The sequence below is a fragment of the Triticum aestivum genome, chromosome 4D (genome assembly GCF_018294505.1).
Source record: "Triticum aestivum cultivar Chinese Spring chromosome 4D, IWGSC CS RefSeq v2.1, whole genome shotgun sequence".
In the NCBI taxonomy this organism is placed as follows: domain Eukaryota; kingdom Viridiplantae; phylum Streptophyta; class Magnoliopsida; order Poales; family Poaceae; genus Triticum; species Triticum aestivum.
Window position 1 is genome coordinate 508,690,345 of NC_057805.1, and position 17,155 is coordinate 508,707,499.

Here is a 17,155-nt window from a genome sequence, read left to right on the forward strand (position 1 = left end):
TCTTTGCCAATAAATGATGAGCTACAAAAGGATTCGTTACCGGGACTAAAGGGTCGGTACTAAAGCCCCCCTCCCCCCTCCCCCCCGCCCTTAGTCCGAACCGGGACTAAAGGCCCTCCACGTGGCCGCTGGCTAGAGCTCCACCTTTACCAACCGGGACTAAAGGTAGTTTTATGATTATTATTATTTTTAAATATTTTTTTCCGTTTCAAATTTCTGAATTGTTTTATAATTTAATCTCTAATCACCCACCCCTCATCACTGCTCAATTTAACTCTAATCTCTAATCATCCCTCATCATCCCAAATTATGTAACTTCCCGGCGGTCACCCATCCTCTCACTACTCCAACCTGAGCATGCTTAACTTTCAGGTTCTATTCTCCCTCGTTTCCAAGTCTGCACTTATTGTTTTCCTGACAATAGTAAGATGTCAATCCTATTAACCCTCAGGAGTTTAGCTTGAGCATGAAGTCACACATTTTACTGCTTGAGTTTGAAACTATTATTCTAAAAAACAATTATTATTTAGTAACACTAATATTTCTTGAATAAGTAGTTTGACCATAGTTTGACCAGATTTGACCAAAATTCAAAAAAACTGAAATAATTATAACACTAATATTCTTGAATAATTATTTAGTAGCACTAATACTTCTTGAATAAGTAGTTTGACCATAGTTTGACCAGATTTAACTAAAATTCAGAAAAACTGAAATTTGAGCATAACTTCTTTTTCCTTTTAGAATTTGAGGATTCTAAAAATTTGCAAACAGGCCTACGTTTTTTCGTGCTGAACATTTTGATATATTATACTTTTTTTCCGACATCGTATGTAAAAGTTATAGCCGTTTCACTTTTTCATAACACTCAAAATATGTCCAAATTTAAGTTTTTAATTTTCCTAACTAGTAGATGTAGTAATATAATATATCTCGAAGGATTTTATTTTTTGAAGTTTTTATCATTTTCTTTTGTTTTTTTCAAAACTGAAATGGCGATACACCCGGGGGGGGGGAGTAGAGTTTGAGAAATGACCCCTTTAGTCCCGGTTTGAGACACGAACCGGGACTAAAGGTCTAATCTTTAGTCCCGGTTTAAGACACGAACCGGGACTAAAGGGCCCATTTAAACCGGGACTAATGTCTTTAGCCGCTCGAACCGGGACTAATGCTTACATTAGTCCCGGTTCGTAATGCAACCAGGACTAATGCTCATATTAGTCCCGGTTCATAATGCAACCGGGACTAATGTGTATATTGAGCTGTGACCAAAGCCCTGTTTTCTACTAATGTTAGGAGGTATATATGGGCGGGCATACTCTATCCGCTCCATCATAATTAGCAACAACCTACAATCGTGCACGCTTTTCACTGACTCCACTCCAACCTATACTCCACAGAGACGGGCACGTACCAGCCTCTCGAATACACTATACCGGCATTATAAGGACGAGATAGCGCGGTATTTTTTCGTTGGGAAGCACACATACCATACAAACCATGGTAGGAATATATGTTTTCATATTATCATTGGGTACCTTCGAAAGCATTGTTTCTCCTTCTTTTTTATGCTAATAGAAACAATATTCCAATTAAAAAAATTAGCAATGTGTACAAGTTTGATGAATAGACTGGGAATTTTTCTAAAAAAAAGTATTAGCGGCATCTTTATCGCTAAAAAAAATCAGTGGCAACTGTACCAAAAGAAAAACAGTCGACACAGGTTCAAAATAAAATAAAAAATACCAGTCGACAGATTTTTTTTATCTACTCATTGTAGATGATTTTTTTAGACAAATTCATTTTAGATGATGAATCCGAGAGTCCCATCGATGCGGGATGGATGGATTGATATATTAGTACGAATCGAACTGGGCCGCCGGCACACGCGGCCTGCCTGCGTATATGATACTCCCTCCTATAAGCTGGTTCGTGCGATCTTCCCAAAAAAAAGGAGAGACATTCTAGTTCGTGCGCGTCCAGGGTAAACAGAAAAAACAAGAAAGAAAGAGCGGAAGAGGGGAACTGCCCTAGAAACTCGGCGACTAGGAACGATTTCAGGTTTAATTTGGATCCGAGACAAGATGCCGTCGACGCGACCGTCCTCGCCGAAACTCGGCGAGCGCGACGACGTCAATGGGCTGGAGACCTGGAACGACCCTATTCCGAGACGGTCGCAGTGGACGGTCCAGGACCTCTGCGATGCCTTCGTCGCCGCCTCCAAGCACCAGCTCAGCCTGACCCCCCAGCCGCCGCCCAGCGAGGAGCGCGATCGACCGCAGTTTCCTGCTCAACGTCGCGCTCCGCAAATACGCCACACAAAACAACGTACAGGTAGAATCGATCTAGATTATCTTTTTTGCTCTTTCTCTTCTTTCTTTTAAACTCTCTTTGGTGTTACTTCTTTCCAGCATAGTGAGTTACGACTCGTGGAAGTGACGGCTAGGAACTATGTCTTTGAATGTCCCAGAGCTTACATGCACTACAACTTTGTGGTGAGAGGCCCAGATCCAGATGGCGCGCACGCCATGCTCTTCGCGGAGGTGGATCCTGAACGCGCGGGTGAGGAGGATGTTCATCTCTGCACCCCTCTTCAAGACACCAACAACAAAGGCCCATGTTTCAGCTGCAAGCACCGAGCCAGGGGCCTTATGCATCCCGCTGGCGCTGGCTACTTGGGCGGGCACATGGAAACCAATTTCCTCGACTTTGAGCTTCCAGATAGCAGTGATGATGAATATATCTAACACCTGAGCTGAGCCGAATGGAGTGTGCTAGTGGTTGCATATGACAAAAGTGTTGTGGTGGATTGTACTCTGAGTAGAGGGAGCTAGCCTTATGATAAGGTGCCGCGATGTTGGAAAAGATTGATGAAAAATTCCTCTACATCTTGTTCGCACAAGGATGTGAAGTTTGTTAGAGCATCTCTAGCAGACCCCGTAAAAAGCCCTGACCCGCAAAATAACCGCCAAAATGCAGGTCGGCGCGGAAAATCCCGCCCGAATAGACCTCACAAACGCGGCCGGCCCGTAAAAATTTTTGAGGGGCGCGGCAAAATCTCGGCCCCAACCCACGAATACGCAGGTTTCCGCCTCGCCCCTACGGTGCCCCGTATCGCTGGGAAGCGGTTGGCGGGAGGGACATTTCAGCCCGCGCCCTTTCCCCACCTCCTTCCGCCGCCGCCCGTCATTGGTTCCGCCCATCCGCCGCCAGCGATTCCGGCCAAATCTGCGGGCGGAATCGCGCTGCGGGGGCGTCCCCCACCCTCCACCACCGATACGCTACACCCCTGGATCCGGCGAGACGAGCCGCCCCTGGTCGCCATCGCCGCCGGGGATCGACCGCCCTCGAGCCGTCCCTAGTCGCCTCCCAGGATCGCCCGCCCCACGAGCCGCCAGCGAGTGTTTGCTTGTGCTTTGTGCTGGGCGCTATGCATAGTTGGTTGACACGCGCGTGCGATTTTTGTTCATGTAGATGGAATTGAGCCCGTGCGAGAAGTTTTTGCTCGACAATTCGTCTGATTCAGATGTTGAGACGCTGCTTGCAAACTATCGGCAGCAGACATTGGTGATGGCCCTTTCCTGAAGAAGCACGAAGACGAGAACCGAAAGAGGCGGCGAGTATCGACCGTCGGGTGTCTTTGCATTCCTAGAAATCACCATCTCGGGAACGAGATGTTGATGCAAGACTACTTCGCGGAGAATCCAACATATCCACCACACCTCTTCCGGAGAAGGTACCGAATGCGCCGATCTCTCTTTGTGAAAATTGTTCAAGCTTGCGAGGCAAATTGTCAGTATTTCACTCAAAGAAGAAATGTCATTCCGGATGATTGCATATGGCATTCCGGATGACTATGCCAATGAGTACCTTCGCATTGGTGAAGATACCACAATTGAGTCAGTGCGTAGGTTTGCCAAAGTGATCATTCGTGTCTTTGGTCCTGAATATCTTCGGGCACCCAACGAGGATGGCACAAAAAAATGATGCTAATGAGAGGAGAGGTTGGCCTGGCATGCTAGGTAGCATTGATTGTATGCATTGGACTTGAAAAAATTGCCCAAAGGCATGGCAGGGAATGTATTGTGGCAAGTCTCGTGATGCAACAATTGTGCTAGAGGCCGTAGCATCCGAGGATTTATGAATTTTGCATTGCTTTTTTGTATGCCGGGCACTCTCAATGATATCAATGTGTTGCAACGGTCTCATTTGTTTGCTAGGCTTGCTAGTGGTGATGCTCCTGCTTGCAACTACACTATCAATGGGCATGAATACACAAAGGGGTACTATCTTGCAGATGGTATATACCCTCCTTGGTGCACATTTGTCAAGAGCATCAAAGAACCCAAAACTAGAAAACAATGTGAATTTGCAAGGATGCAAGAGGCAGCCCAAAAAGACATTGAAAGAGCATTCGGTATTTTGCAATCTAGGTTTGCAATTGTTCGTGGTCCTGCTCGTTTTTGGGACAAGCGGACCTTGAAAAACATCATGACATGTTGTGTTATTCTTCACAATATGATTCTCGAAGATGAGAGAGGCATGAACTTGGAGTTCTTCTACGGCAATGTGGGTAGCCGTGTCAAACTAGCTAGAGACCCTAACCGCATTAGAGCTTTTCTTCAGACATACAAGGAGATTGAAAATACAAACACCCACTTTCAGCTTTAGGAGGATCTCATTGAGCACCATTGGCAAAGGGCTGGACAGTAACAAAACTCATTTTTCTATTATTTTTCATTTAATTCATGTGTTATTTGTATTCGGGACAAGTTTTATATTGCATTATTTAGTTTGCTTCGGTGATTTGAATAATTGTTTGTAATGTGGATGATTGTTGTATTGTGCTGTGGTATTGATATTTTTTCTGAATAATTATTTGTGGTGTGGTATTGATATTTGCAGACCGGCGACAGCGGCGCAAGAGCAGACCCGGCAAAGCCGAAAAAAGTACATTTCGTGAATATCCTTTTATACGGGTCCGTTTTGCGGGGTCTACCTCTGCGGCCGTGCGCGCCTGCCCGCAAAGCCGTTTTTCCGCGAACTGCAAACGCATTTTGCGGGTCCGCGTTATGCGGGGTCTGGTAGAGATGCTCTTAGTACTGGCATCAGAATTTGAGCTTCCCCATAAGTGTTGTAAACTGGGATACTGTTCTCGAATGGCTGTAACTTTATCTAATATAATATCTATCTGCACACTTAGACAAATATTCCTTTCATCTGAAATTACTTGTCGCTCAAATAGATGTTTTTTTACCCAGTCTAGTGATGCATGCAGTCATCTTCTATATCTAAATAGCTAGCCCCCACTACTAGGAATTCTCTCGCTTCTCCTTAAGCCACATCATCTAAATTAATTTAGCCATTGGATATAGTAGATCATTCAATAATATGCGTCCGATCTACACATTGAGAGCTGCTGCATCAACCACATGTAGTAACCGGCGCATGCATGCAAATGCATGTAGTAACTGTCAGTCTATGAGTGTTTTGATTAAGAAAAAAATTAACGCATGCATGCAGCTCATAGAGAATACTCGTAACCGGCGCATGCATGCAAATGCATGTAGTAACTGTCAGTCTATGAGTGTTTTGATTAAGAATTAAAATAACGCATGCATGCAGCTCATAGAGAATACTCGAGTGTTCTATGAATGACAAGTGAGGCATGCATGCATATTTTATTTTGTTTTTATCCAATTTTAAACTTATACATAGAGATGTGATGAAATACTGATAAACAAATTATCTCACTATAAGAGAAAATTTTATTTCATACAAAATCCCGCCGTAATGCGCGGGACATCATCTAGTATTATTAAACAAAAGGTCCAAAAGGTCTGTGATTCGGTACAAGCTCGCAAGGAAACGAGTGTAAAATGAAGAAAAAATATGCCACAACCGGAATGCACACTCAAATGGATGTATCTCAGGGTCTGCACACTTAGACAAATACTCCCTCAGTTTGGAATCACTTGTCGTTTAAATGGACTGCACACTTAGACAAATACTTTCTCTGGTTGGAATTACTTGTCGTTCAAATGGATGTGTCTTAGGGTGCTGTAGGAGTTTGTCCTGAATTCAGTCAGTCAAGTTGAGCTCACTGAACCGATGAGCTAACTGTGGCATGGGATCTTTTGCGTCTCAAACCATAATAATAACAAAAAGTATTTGAATCATCACTTGGGTTTCATTGTCCATACAAAGATTCATTCAAGTGCCACCATTTACTGTATATAATCTCAAACTATGCGCAACTAGTTGGCATAGCCGATAATGGAAGAAAGATAGACAAGGAGGAGGACTTGAATTTTACATGGGGAATCTTCTTGATAGAATTTGGTCTTGTGCTCATGGAGCCTTCACCTGGTGGGTGGCCTTGGCATGTTGAATCCTCCTCCCAGAAACACCACTAACAAGGACTTGGGTGCTCAGTGTTTGTCAATCTATATGCCCATGATGTGGGTCTTATTCCTCAGACCTCCGGCTCTTGATCTAGCCTGCACTAAATGTTGGTGCAGCCCGAGGCTGCACCCTCTCTCTCTTGAACCTCTGCTCTCGCACGAACAAGGACAGGAGGTGGGAGACGACGACTGGAGTAGAGACACTGGAAGTTTTGCCGGCCGGCGCACGGAGCGCCGCCGCGGGCGCTCGAACGCCGGAGTCCTTTTCTCTTTGAACTCGCAGTGCTCCAACGAGCAGTACACAGGGGTTCTTATACGGGGCAAAGACACATGCGCACGCACGCACGTTGCCCACCTTGCCCACGCACACACACCACTCAGCTCACGATCCGCACACTCCGCCCGCCCGCATGAAGCGCTCTAACGCGAAGGACGGCTGCAGCTGACTGACTCGCTAATAGCTAACTGAACTCACGCACACAAGCATGCCTGCGCGCCCGGACGCGCGCACACACACACTCACGCACACACACGTCACGCACGCACGCACACGTCATTGCTTATGCTAACAATCACGCCCTAAGCCATGACCTAGTGCTCGTCGACGTCGTCGGCTTCGCCGCTGCAACGGCCTCCACCTTCGCTCGGTGATGCCTCCATGTTCTTCCTCGACGATCGCACGCCGAGCTTCTTCTCCACCAGAGCCACATCGAGCTCCTCGGCGATGCACGCCGAGCTCCTCCATGACGCCACGCCCTGCACGCCCCGGCTCGCGCACACAATCACACACGGTCACATTATGGACATCTTCAGTGAGGCATCTGGTTTGTACATTATTAACTAATAACTATCCCAAACTAAAACCACGACAATTATTAATCTTGATCAGAGGAGATCATTTCGGGGCTTGCCGACTCAGGAGAAGTTGGGTACCCCTTAACTACAGAATCTTCGTTGCACCAGGCATGGACAAAGTTCTCAAGCACAGCGTAGCAAGCCAATGAGGTATTTTTTTTTTAGCAAAAGCAAGTCAAATGAGGTAGCACTGGTGAAGCAAGCTATGCCCACCGGAGGCCCATGGGAGAGAAACGATCGTTACCACCTTTTTTGGTGTCGTCTCGGCCTTAACTAACAATCGGCCTTTGATTGTTCTGGAGTTCATTGTAAACAAATATTATCTTCTTGCTATAAAAAATATGGCACACTCTGGAAAATGAAAATGTAAATCAACAATTTATAACGATACATCATCGTCCATTCTAACTTGTTACAGCAAACCATCAAAATGAAATTGTCACAAGCATGATTCTAGTTAACATTACATTTTTCTTGGGGCATCGAGTTATTAATAACTTTAATAATAAAGGTACATATGCTTCGGCCCCTACTTGTCGCAGCCTGCTGTGACCAAAGCACTCCATCTTCTTACGGACTCAGCATAGAAACTAGACTGAGTTTACGGCTTTGTCTTGTTGGAAACATATATAGACTCATTCAAGAAAGCACTCATCATCACTATCCTCCTCCACGTAAGGAAACGGCACATCCTCGAGTCCACCCAAGTAGCCACCACATGTGGGATGCATGAGCTTCCTTGCTCGCTTATTGCACCCGAAACAACAACCTTCATGTGAGAAAAAATATGTAGTATGGTAGAACCAGGGGTCCTACCGGACCTGCTCCGGAGGTTGTAGGGAAAGGATGGAGTGGGGCGAGGTGATGAGCGGGCGCGCTGGCGGCTGTGTGCCGTCGCGTAGGAGGAGGATGGCGGCGGCGGCTAGGGTTGTAAGCGGCTAGGGTTCCGGCTCCTCTGGGAGCCAGGCAATAGGGATAATAATATTCTTATTGCTTGATCTCAAAAATGTTTTATATCTAGTATTTATAACCTCAATACGAATAGCCTAAGATAACTTGGGGGCCAAGCCCCTAACTACTGCCCGGTGGGCCTCCTCCGGTTATAAGCTAAACCGATCATAACATCTCTCCCCGCCTGCGCAAACAACTCGTCCTCGAGCTGGAAGTCTGGGTAGTGTTGGCGGAAATCGTCACGCTGCTCCCAAGTAGCCTCCTCCGTCGGAAGTCCCGCCCACTGGATCAAGACGAACCACACCCCGCGACGGAGCTGCGCCTGCAACACATTCTCCGGTTCCGGAAGAAGGCGTCCATCGAAGGTTGGAGGAAGCGCGGAAGGCCCTGTAGGTGGCTCCCCACGGAAAGGCTTGAGCAGCCTCACATGGAAGACGTCGTGGATGCGAGCCCCGGCCGGAAGCTGAGGGCTGTAGGCCACCTGCCCGATGCGCTCCACGACGGCGAAAGGCCCGGCGTAGCGAGGCCCGAGCTTACGCTTCGCGCGCGCGTCCAGTGCCTGCGTAGAGTGGTGGAGAAGACGCAGCCACACCCAATCACCCACCACGAACTCCGCCTCGCGATGGTGGTCGTCATAGTTGAAAGGATCGATATAGTTGACTAGAGGGGGGTGAATAGGCAACTAACAATTTTTAGCTTTTCTTTACCAATTTAAACTTTGCATCAAAGTAGGTTGTCTAGATATGCAACTAGGTAAGCAACCTATATGATGCAACAACAACAAGCACACGAGCAAGCAAGGGATATAACACAAAATGCTTGCACAAGTAAAGGCACGAGATAACCAAGAGCGGAGCCGGTGAAGACGAGGATGTGTTACCGAAGTTCCTTCCCTTTGAGGGGAAGTACGTCTCCGTTGGAGCGGTGTGGAGGCACAATGCTCCCCAAGGAGCCACTAGGGCCACCGTATTCTCCTCAAGCCCTCACACAATGCGAGATGCCGTGATTCCACTATTGGTGCCCTTGGAGGCGGCGACCGAACCTTTACAAACAAGGTTGGGGCAATCTCCACAACTTAATTGGAGGCTCCCAACGACACCACGAAGCTTCACCACAATGGACTATGGCTCCGCGGTGACCTCAACCGTCTAGGGTGCTCAAACACCCAAGAGTAACAAGATCCGCTAGGGATTAGTGGGGGGAATCAAATTTCTCTTGGTGGAAGTGTAGATCGGGGCCTTCTCGACCAATCCCGAGCAAATCAACAAGTTTGATTGGCTAGGGACAGAGATCGGGCGGAAATGGAGTTTGGAGCAACAATGGAGCTTTTGGGGGAAGAGGTGAGTCAACTTTGGAGAAGAAGACCCCTTTTATAGAGGGGGGGAAACAATCCAACCGTTACCCCCCCCCTAAACAGCCCCGCAGAGGGCGGTACTACCGCAGGTGTGGGCGGTACCACCGCTGTGGCCAGCGGTACTACCGCTCCCCCTCGCGGTACTGCCGTGCAGTCTGGGAGGGCTGGCAAGAGAGCAGGAGTTGGACCCAATGCGGTACTGCCGTGGTGGTAGGGCGGTACTACCGCTCTACTGCCGCTGCTTAGTGCCGCACAATCCGACACGAGAAGCGATCCCCTCAAGTCGACGCGGTAGGAGCCCGGTACCGCAGCGGTACTATGGCTGAGGACCCACCTGATGAGGACATAGACCTGGGGTAGGGTAATAGGCCTGACCTATACGTCCTACCTAAGGTCCTTGTACTAGAAGCAAAAAGGTTCAAGAGTAAATAGAGGGGACCCAACAAAGGTGTCGAGTGCAATCCACTCGACCTACCATTCACTCGGAGACCCCCCCCCCCTTATTTAGGTCACTCGACCACTAAACCACTCGACGTGCAGAAGACCTAACGCCACTCCGCGCAGCAACGGTCGGGCATTTACCCTTAGACTTAATAGTCATTTATAGCACTTTACTACGGACGTTACCTGTAACGCTCCTTCTTTATGAACATTGAACCTTGTGTAACGGAGGGGAGCTAGGGTCCTGGCGCACTCTATATAAGCCACCCCCTCCTCTGGGACAAGGGTTCGCACCCCCTGTAACACACACGCATATAATCCAGTCGACCGCCTCCGGGCTCCGAGACGTAGGGCTGTTACTTCCTCCGAGAAGGGCCTGAACTCGTAAAACTCGTGCGTACAACTTCTCCATAGCTAGGATCTTGCCTCTACATCCCTACCCCCCATTCTACTGTCAGACTTAGAACCACGACAGTTGGCGCCCACCATGGGGCCGGTGTCTTAGCGACTTGTTGGAGAAGTTGCAATTTTTCCGATCCCCATCAGCATGGTTTCAGGCGGAGGATTGGCCGAGGGCCGCGAGATCCGTCTCGGCGCGCTCGTGTTCGTCGCCGACGACTCCGCTTGGCTCCAAGAAGCTCCACTCGACGTCGAGGCGCTCCCCGTCCGCGGGGCAACGCACTTTCGCGCGTGCGTCCGCGGCGTCCTCCTGCGGCAACCGTCGACCCAGTATCGGTCGGCTCCTGTGGCGTCTTCACTCCCTGCTGCCCGCCGGCACAAGCGTTCCGGTCGGTCGAGGCTCCAGCGGTGGGTGAGGCACGCGGTGGCTCGCCAGTCGGCCACCCCCAAGTCGCGGCAATCGAGCCCGACGAAACTCTCTACGGCCTGTTCGACTGGCTCCGTTGAGACCGCATCCGAGTGCGACAGCAGTGACCCCGCGGCGGAAGTCCTGATGGTCAACGGACCGCGCAGTCCTCCTGGCTTCCCCCGCGACGACGGTGGTGATGGCGGAGGCGATCCGTCGCGTGTCCACGAGGAGTACCGCCCCGAGCCCCTCTCTTCGCAGCAGAGGGAAGAGCTTCGCCGCCGTAACAGGGATGCACTTCACACTCCTATCGTTGGAGAAACCCCCGAGGCCCGGGCCTTGGAGGAGGTGCGCCTGGCCAACTTGGCTGAGCGCACTCGACTGGAGAATCTCCAGCACGCACTCGACGAGCGTGCTCGGCAGCGAGTTCCTGAATCCAGTCGACGACAACTTTTTCCGCCTCCAACCCAGGTATATCGAACTCCGATCCAGAATCTCACAGCTGCTGCCCGAATAGCAGAGTCGATTTAGCCTTCCCAGTCGGAGGCTGGTAGGGGTTTGATGCAGATCCGGGCTTTGCTCCGGGCGGCGGGGAGCAGAACACAGCAGTGTCACAGTCTCGGAATAGGATTCATAGTAGATCTGTAATGGCAGACACAGTTCAGTCGGCTCACAGCCCAAGATCACCTCCAAGGCGTGAGGGACGTGGAGATCGACAGGATCAGTACAGAAACCGTGAGCAGTATGATCGTCGTCGAGTACCCACGCCTCCCCCAAGGAGTGGGTCATACGCGCCTCGGCAACACGATGACAGACGCCCTCACAGTGGTGGGCGAAGGATTCCAGTCGACCCCCGGGAGCCGGGCTTTGACGCGAGATCCATTCTCGTTCAAGGTCTGGTTGACAGGAACAGAGCACACAGAGATGGCCACGATAGAGATTACCCGACCGGCAGCAGGGTGCATGTTTCAGGTCCCGAGTGTTTCAGCAGAGCCATCAGAGCAGCAGTGATTCCTCCCAACTTCAGGTTGGCGACTGGAGTCAGCAAGTTCACTGGTGAGTCCAAGCCTGACACTTGGCTTGAGGACTACCGAGTGGCTGTGCAGATTGGTGGTGGCAATGATGAAGTGGCCATGAAGCACCTTCCTCTGATGTTAGAGGGCTCGGCCAGAGCGTGGTTGAATCAGTTAGCACCTGGCAGTATTTATAGCTGGGAAGAGCTTGCCCGAGTGTTTGTCAGAACATTTGAAGGTACATGCAAACGGCCAGCAGGGCTAACAGAGCTACAGTCTTGTGTGCAGAAGTCGAATGAAACTTTGAGAGATTATATCCAGAGATGGATCACGTTGCACCACACGGTGGAGAATGTGTCTGATCACCAAGCAGTTTGTGCCTTCAAGGAAGGCGTCAAGTATCGAGAATTGAATCTGAAGTTCGGTCGGACCGGAGATATGTCTCTGAGTCGAATGATGGAAATTGCCACCAAGTATGCTAATGGTGAAGAGGAGGATCGGCTCCGGAGTGGCAAGCACAAAACAGTCGCCCACGAAACCGGGGGAGGGAACTCCAGTCGGAAGCAGAAGCGCAAAGCCGAGCCAGCTGCTCCCGGAGAAGCCTTAGCCGTGACTCAAGGAAAGTTCAAGGGGAAGCCCAAAGGGCCATGGAACCCCAAGAAAGTAAAAGATCAAGATGGAAATGATGTGTTGGATTTACCATGCCACATTCACACCAAAAAAGATGAGGAGGGTAATCTCATTTACCCGAAACATACCACTCGACAATGTCGGCTCCTAATCCAGCAGTTCCGAGAGAAACAGCCCAAAGAAAAGGAAAAAGAATCGGACAAAGTTGAGGATAAGGAAGAGGACGATGATGGTTACCCCCACGTCAATTCCACTCTGATGATTTTTGCTGATGTTGAGAGCAAGAGTCGACTGAAAGTCATCAATAGAGAAGTGAACATGGTCGCTCCGGCGACGCCCAGTTATTTGAAGTGGTCTCAGACTGCCATTACATTCGACCAGTCTGATCACCCGACACACATAGCCACCCCTGGGAGGCAAGCGTTGGTGGTCGACCCAGTCGTTGAAGGCACTCGGTTGACTAAGGTTCCGATGGATGGTGGCAGTGGCCTTAATATACTGTATGCGGAGACCTTGAAAGGAATGGGAATTCTGATGTACAGACTCAGTGAAAGCAATATGAGTTTCCATGGAGTTATTCCTGGCAAGAAGGCTGAGTCACTCGGCCAGATCGCCCTCGATGTGGTTTTTGGTGATTCCAAGAATTACCGCAAAGGAAAGTTGACGTTTGAAGTCGTCGATTTCCAGAGTGCTTATCATGCTATTCTGGGCAGGCCGGCTTATGCACGTTTATGGCTCGACAATGCTACGTGTACCTCAAATTGAAGATGCCTGGTCCTAAAGGAGTGATCACTATCACTGGCAATCGGAAGAAGGCAGAAGAGTGCTTCCAGAAGGGCTCAAAGATCGCCGATGCGCAAATGGCAGTAGTGGAATTGCAGGAGTATCAAAAAAATGCAGATCCGAGTGATTTGTTGCGAGCTAAGAAGCCTGCCACGGATTCAGCATTTCAGTCGTCTGGTGAAACGAAGCCGATTCATATTCACCTGACCGATCCCAATGTTGCTCCGACTCACATTTCGACAGCACTCGACTCCAAATAGGAAGAAGCGCTCATCCAGTTCCTCCGTGAGAACTCGGACATCTTTGCATGGAAACCTTCTGACATGCCGGGTGTTCCCAGGGGGCTGGCTGAGCACCGTTTGCGAGTCGACCCAAAAGTGAAACCAGTCAAAGAACATCTTCGACGGTCCGCCGTACAGAAGAGAAAAGCAATCGGTGAAGAAGTGGCTCGGCTCCTAGCAGCTGAGTTTATCCGAGAGATTTACCACTCCGAGTGGCTAGCCAATGTTGTCATGGTCCCCAAGAAGGACGACTCACTTCGCATGTGCATTGACTTCAAGCATATCAATCGGGCCTGCCCGAAAGATCACTTTCCTCTCCCCCGCATCGATCAAATAGTCGACTCGACTGCAGGGTGTGAGCGCTTGTCCTTTTTGGACGCTTATTCCAGGTATCATCAGATCCAACTGTATGGACCCGATGAGATAAAAACAGCTTTCATCACTCCATTTGGGTGCTTCTGTTATGTCACCATGCCATTCGGCCTGAAGAATGCTGGAGCCGCATTCATGAGGATGATTTAGAAGTGTTTACTCACTCAAATCAGTCGGAATGTGGAAGCATACATGGATGACATTGTGGTCAAGTCACGTAAAGGTTCCGACCTGTTGGCTGACCTTGCTGAAACTTTTGCCAACCTCAGAAGGTATGATATCAAGCTTAATCCATCAAAGTGCACATTCGGAGTTCCGGGCGGAAAATTACTCGGCTTCCTTGTTTCCGAACGGGGATCGACGCTAAGCCAGAGAAATTTGGTGCCATTCTCCGAATGAAACGCCCTGTGCGTGTGCACGATGTCCAGAAGCTTATAGGTTGTTTGGATGCCTTAAGTCGATTCATTTCTCGCCTCAGTGAAAAGGCATTGCCTCTTTACCGACTGATGAAGAAGTCTGATAAGTTTGAGTGGACTCCTGAAGCTGATGCAGCATTTGCAGAGCTCAAAGCCCTGCTTTCCACCCAGCCGGTGCTTGCTGCCCCAATCAGCAAAGAGCCTTTACCGCTTTACATTGCAGCCACTGGACAAGTCGTCAGTACAGTACTTACGGTCGAGCGGGAAGAAGAAGGAAAAGCCTGTAAAGTTCAGCGCCCAGTATATTATGTTTCTGAAGTTTTGACTCCATCAAAGCAAAGATATCCACATTATCAGAAGCTTGTTTATGGGATTTATATGACCACGAAGAAGGTTGCACATTATTTCTCTGACCACTCCATTACAGTCGTCAGCGACGCTCCATTATCAGAGATTCTGAACAACAGAGATGCAACTGGTCGAGTGGCAAAGTGGGCGATTGAACTCCTTCCCTTGGATATTAAGTTTGAGGCAAAGAAAGCTATCAAGTCCCAAGCAATAGCAGATTTCCTCGCCGAGTGGATCGAACAGCAACTGCCGACTCAAGTCCACTCGGAGCACTGGACCATGTTCTTTGATGGTTCCAAGATGCTGAATGGTTCCGGTGCTGGGGTGGTACTGGTATCCCCCCGAGGAGACAAGCTCAGATATGTTCTCCAGATTCACTTTGATTCCTCCAATAACGAAGCGGAATATGAAGCACTCTTATATGGGTTACGTATGGCCATCTCACTCGGCGTCCGTCGCCTCATGGTCTACGGCGACTCAGATTTGGTAGTCAATCAAGTGATGAAGGAGTGGGACGTCAGAAGCCCAGCTATGACTGGTTACTGCAATGCGGTGAGGAAGTTGGAAAAGAAGTTTGAGGGGTTAGAGCTCCATCATATACCCCGACTGAAAAATCAAGCAGCCGATGATTTGGCAAAGATAGGTTCCAAGAGGGAAGCCATTCCCAGCAACGTGTTTTTGGAACACATTCATACACCTTCAGTTCAAGAAGATCCTTTCACTGAAGAGCCCCCGCAGCCTAAGAGTGCCACAGATCCGACTGAAGTCGAAGTCCCAGCCGTGGTCGACCTGATCATGGAGGTTTTGGTCATCACTCCCGACTGGACAGTGCCATACATTGCGTATATCCTTAGGAAGGAACTCCCAGAGGATGAAGAAGAGGCTCGACAGATCGTCCGTCGATCCAAAGCCTTTACTGTGATAAGAGGACAACTGTTCAGGGAAAGCGTAACCGGAGTCAGCCAGAAATGCATAACACCAGAAGAAGGTCGAGTGATCCTCAACGACATCCACTCGGGGACCTGTGGTCACCATGCGTCCTCTCGGACCATTGTGGCCAAAGCATACCGAGCTGGATTTTATTGGCCACGAGCAAATGAAATGGCGAAAGATATAGTCGACAAATGTGAAGGCTGCCAGTTTTACTCCAATATGTCCCACAAGCCTGCGTCAGCCCTGAAGACTATTCCACTCGTCTGGCCCTTTGCTGTTTGGGGATTGGATATGGTTGGACCCCTGAGGACTGGTAGGAGCGGCTTCACTCATGTGCTTGTAGCAGTCGACAAGTTTACCAAATGGATTGAAGCCAAGCCTATCAAGAATCTTGAAGCCAGTACTGCCGTCAGCTTCATCAGAGAATTGACATTCAGATATGGAGTTCCGCACAGCATCATCACTGACAACGGGTCGAACTTCGATTCTGATGAGTTCAGAGCCTTCTGTGCTTCCCAAGGCACACGAGTCGACTATGCTTCAGTCGCCCACCCCCAGTCGAATGGACAAGCAGAAAGAGCAAATGGCTTGATTCTCAAAGGACTGAAACCCCGACTGATGCGTGATCTCAAGCACGCAGCAGGCGCCTGGGTCGATGAACTTCCATCAGTTCTTTGGGGATTGAGGACAACTCCCAATCGGTCGACTGGCCGAACTCCATTCTTCTTGGTTTATGGAGCTGAAGCTGTTCTACCGAGTGACTTGCTTCACAATGCACCCCGAGTCGAGCTCTTCTCTGAAGATGAAGCAGAACAGGCCCGGCAGGACGCAGTCGATCTCCTAGAGGAGGAAAGAGAGATGGCCTTAATCCGGTCGACCATTTATCAGCAAGACTTGCGTCGATTCCACGCCAGAAACATGAGGGGCCGAGCCTTTCAAGAGGGAGACTTGGTTCTTCGAGTGGATCAGCAGAAACCACACAAGCTCGCCCCTGCTTGGGAAGGTCCCTTCATTGTCACCAGAGTTCTCCACAATGGAGCATACCATCTTTACAATCTCGAGCATCAGAAAGACGAGCCACGGGCTTGGAACGCGGAGCTGCTCCGCCCCTTTTATACTTAAGTACTCATTCGGATGAGATGTAATAAGAAATAACTCTGTAGTTTGTTTATCAAAGACAAGAGCTTTACAGTCTTCCTAAATGGTTGTTGTTGCTTTTGTTTGCGTCTGAAATCCCCCAGTGGGTGACTTTGCCGCGAATCCGTTTCTCCTAAAGTTTGAAAAATCCTACCGAGTGGTGAGCAAGCCTCTCACTCGGGGGCTTAGCCGCGAATCCGTTTCGCCTAAGTTTGAAAAATCCTACCGAGTGATGAGCAAGCCTCTCACTCGGGGGCTTAGCTGCAGTCCAGTACTCGCCTAAGTTTGAAAAATCCTACCGAGTGATGAGCAACCCTCACACTCGGGGGCTTAGCTGCAGTCCAGTACTCGCCTAAGTTTGAAAATTCCTACCGAGTGGTGAGCAAGCCTCTCACTCGGGGGCTTAGCTGCACTCCAGTACTCGCCTAAGTT

The 17,155-nt window shown here is 49.3% G+C and overlaps 1 protein-coding gene across 1 annotated transcript in view; it reads right to left on the bottom strand.

Moving 5' to 3' along the window:
* Positions 1–7,894: 7,894 nt before the first annotated feature.
* The window catches only part of LOC123100689 (uncharacterized), a 44,711-nt gene continuing 35,450 nt past the window's right edge, over positions 7,895–17,155 (bottom strand). Inside the window, exon 7 of the mRNA XM_044522575.1 lies at positions 7,895–8,028. Coding sequence (XP_044378510.1) covers positions 7,895–8,028 — 134 coding nt within the window. The remainder of the gene's footprint in view (positions 8,029–17,155) is intronic.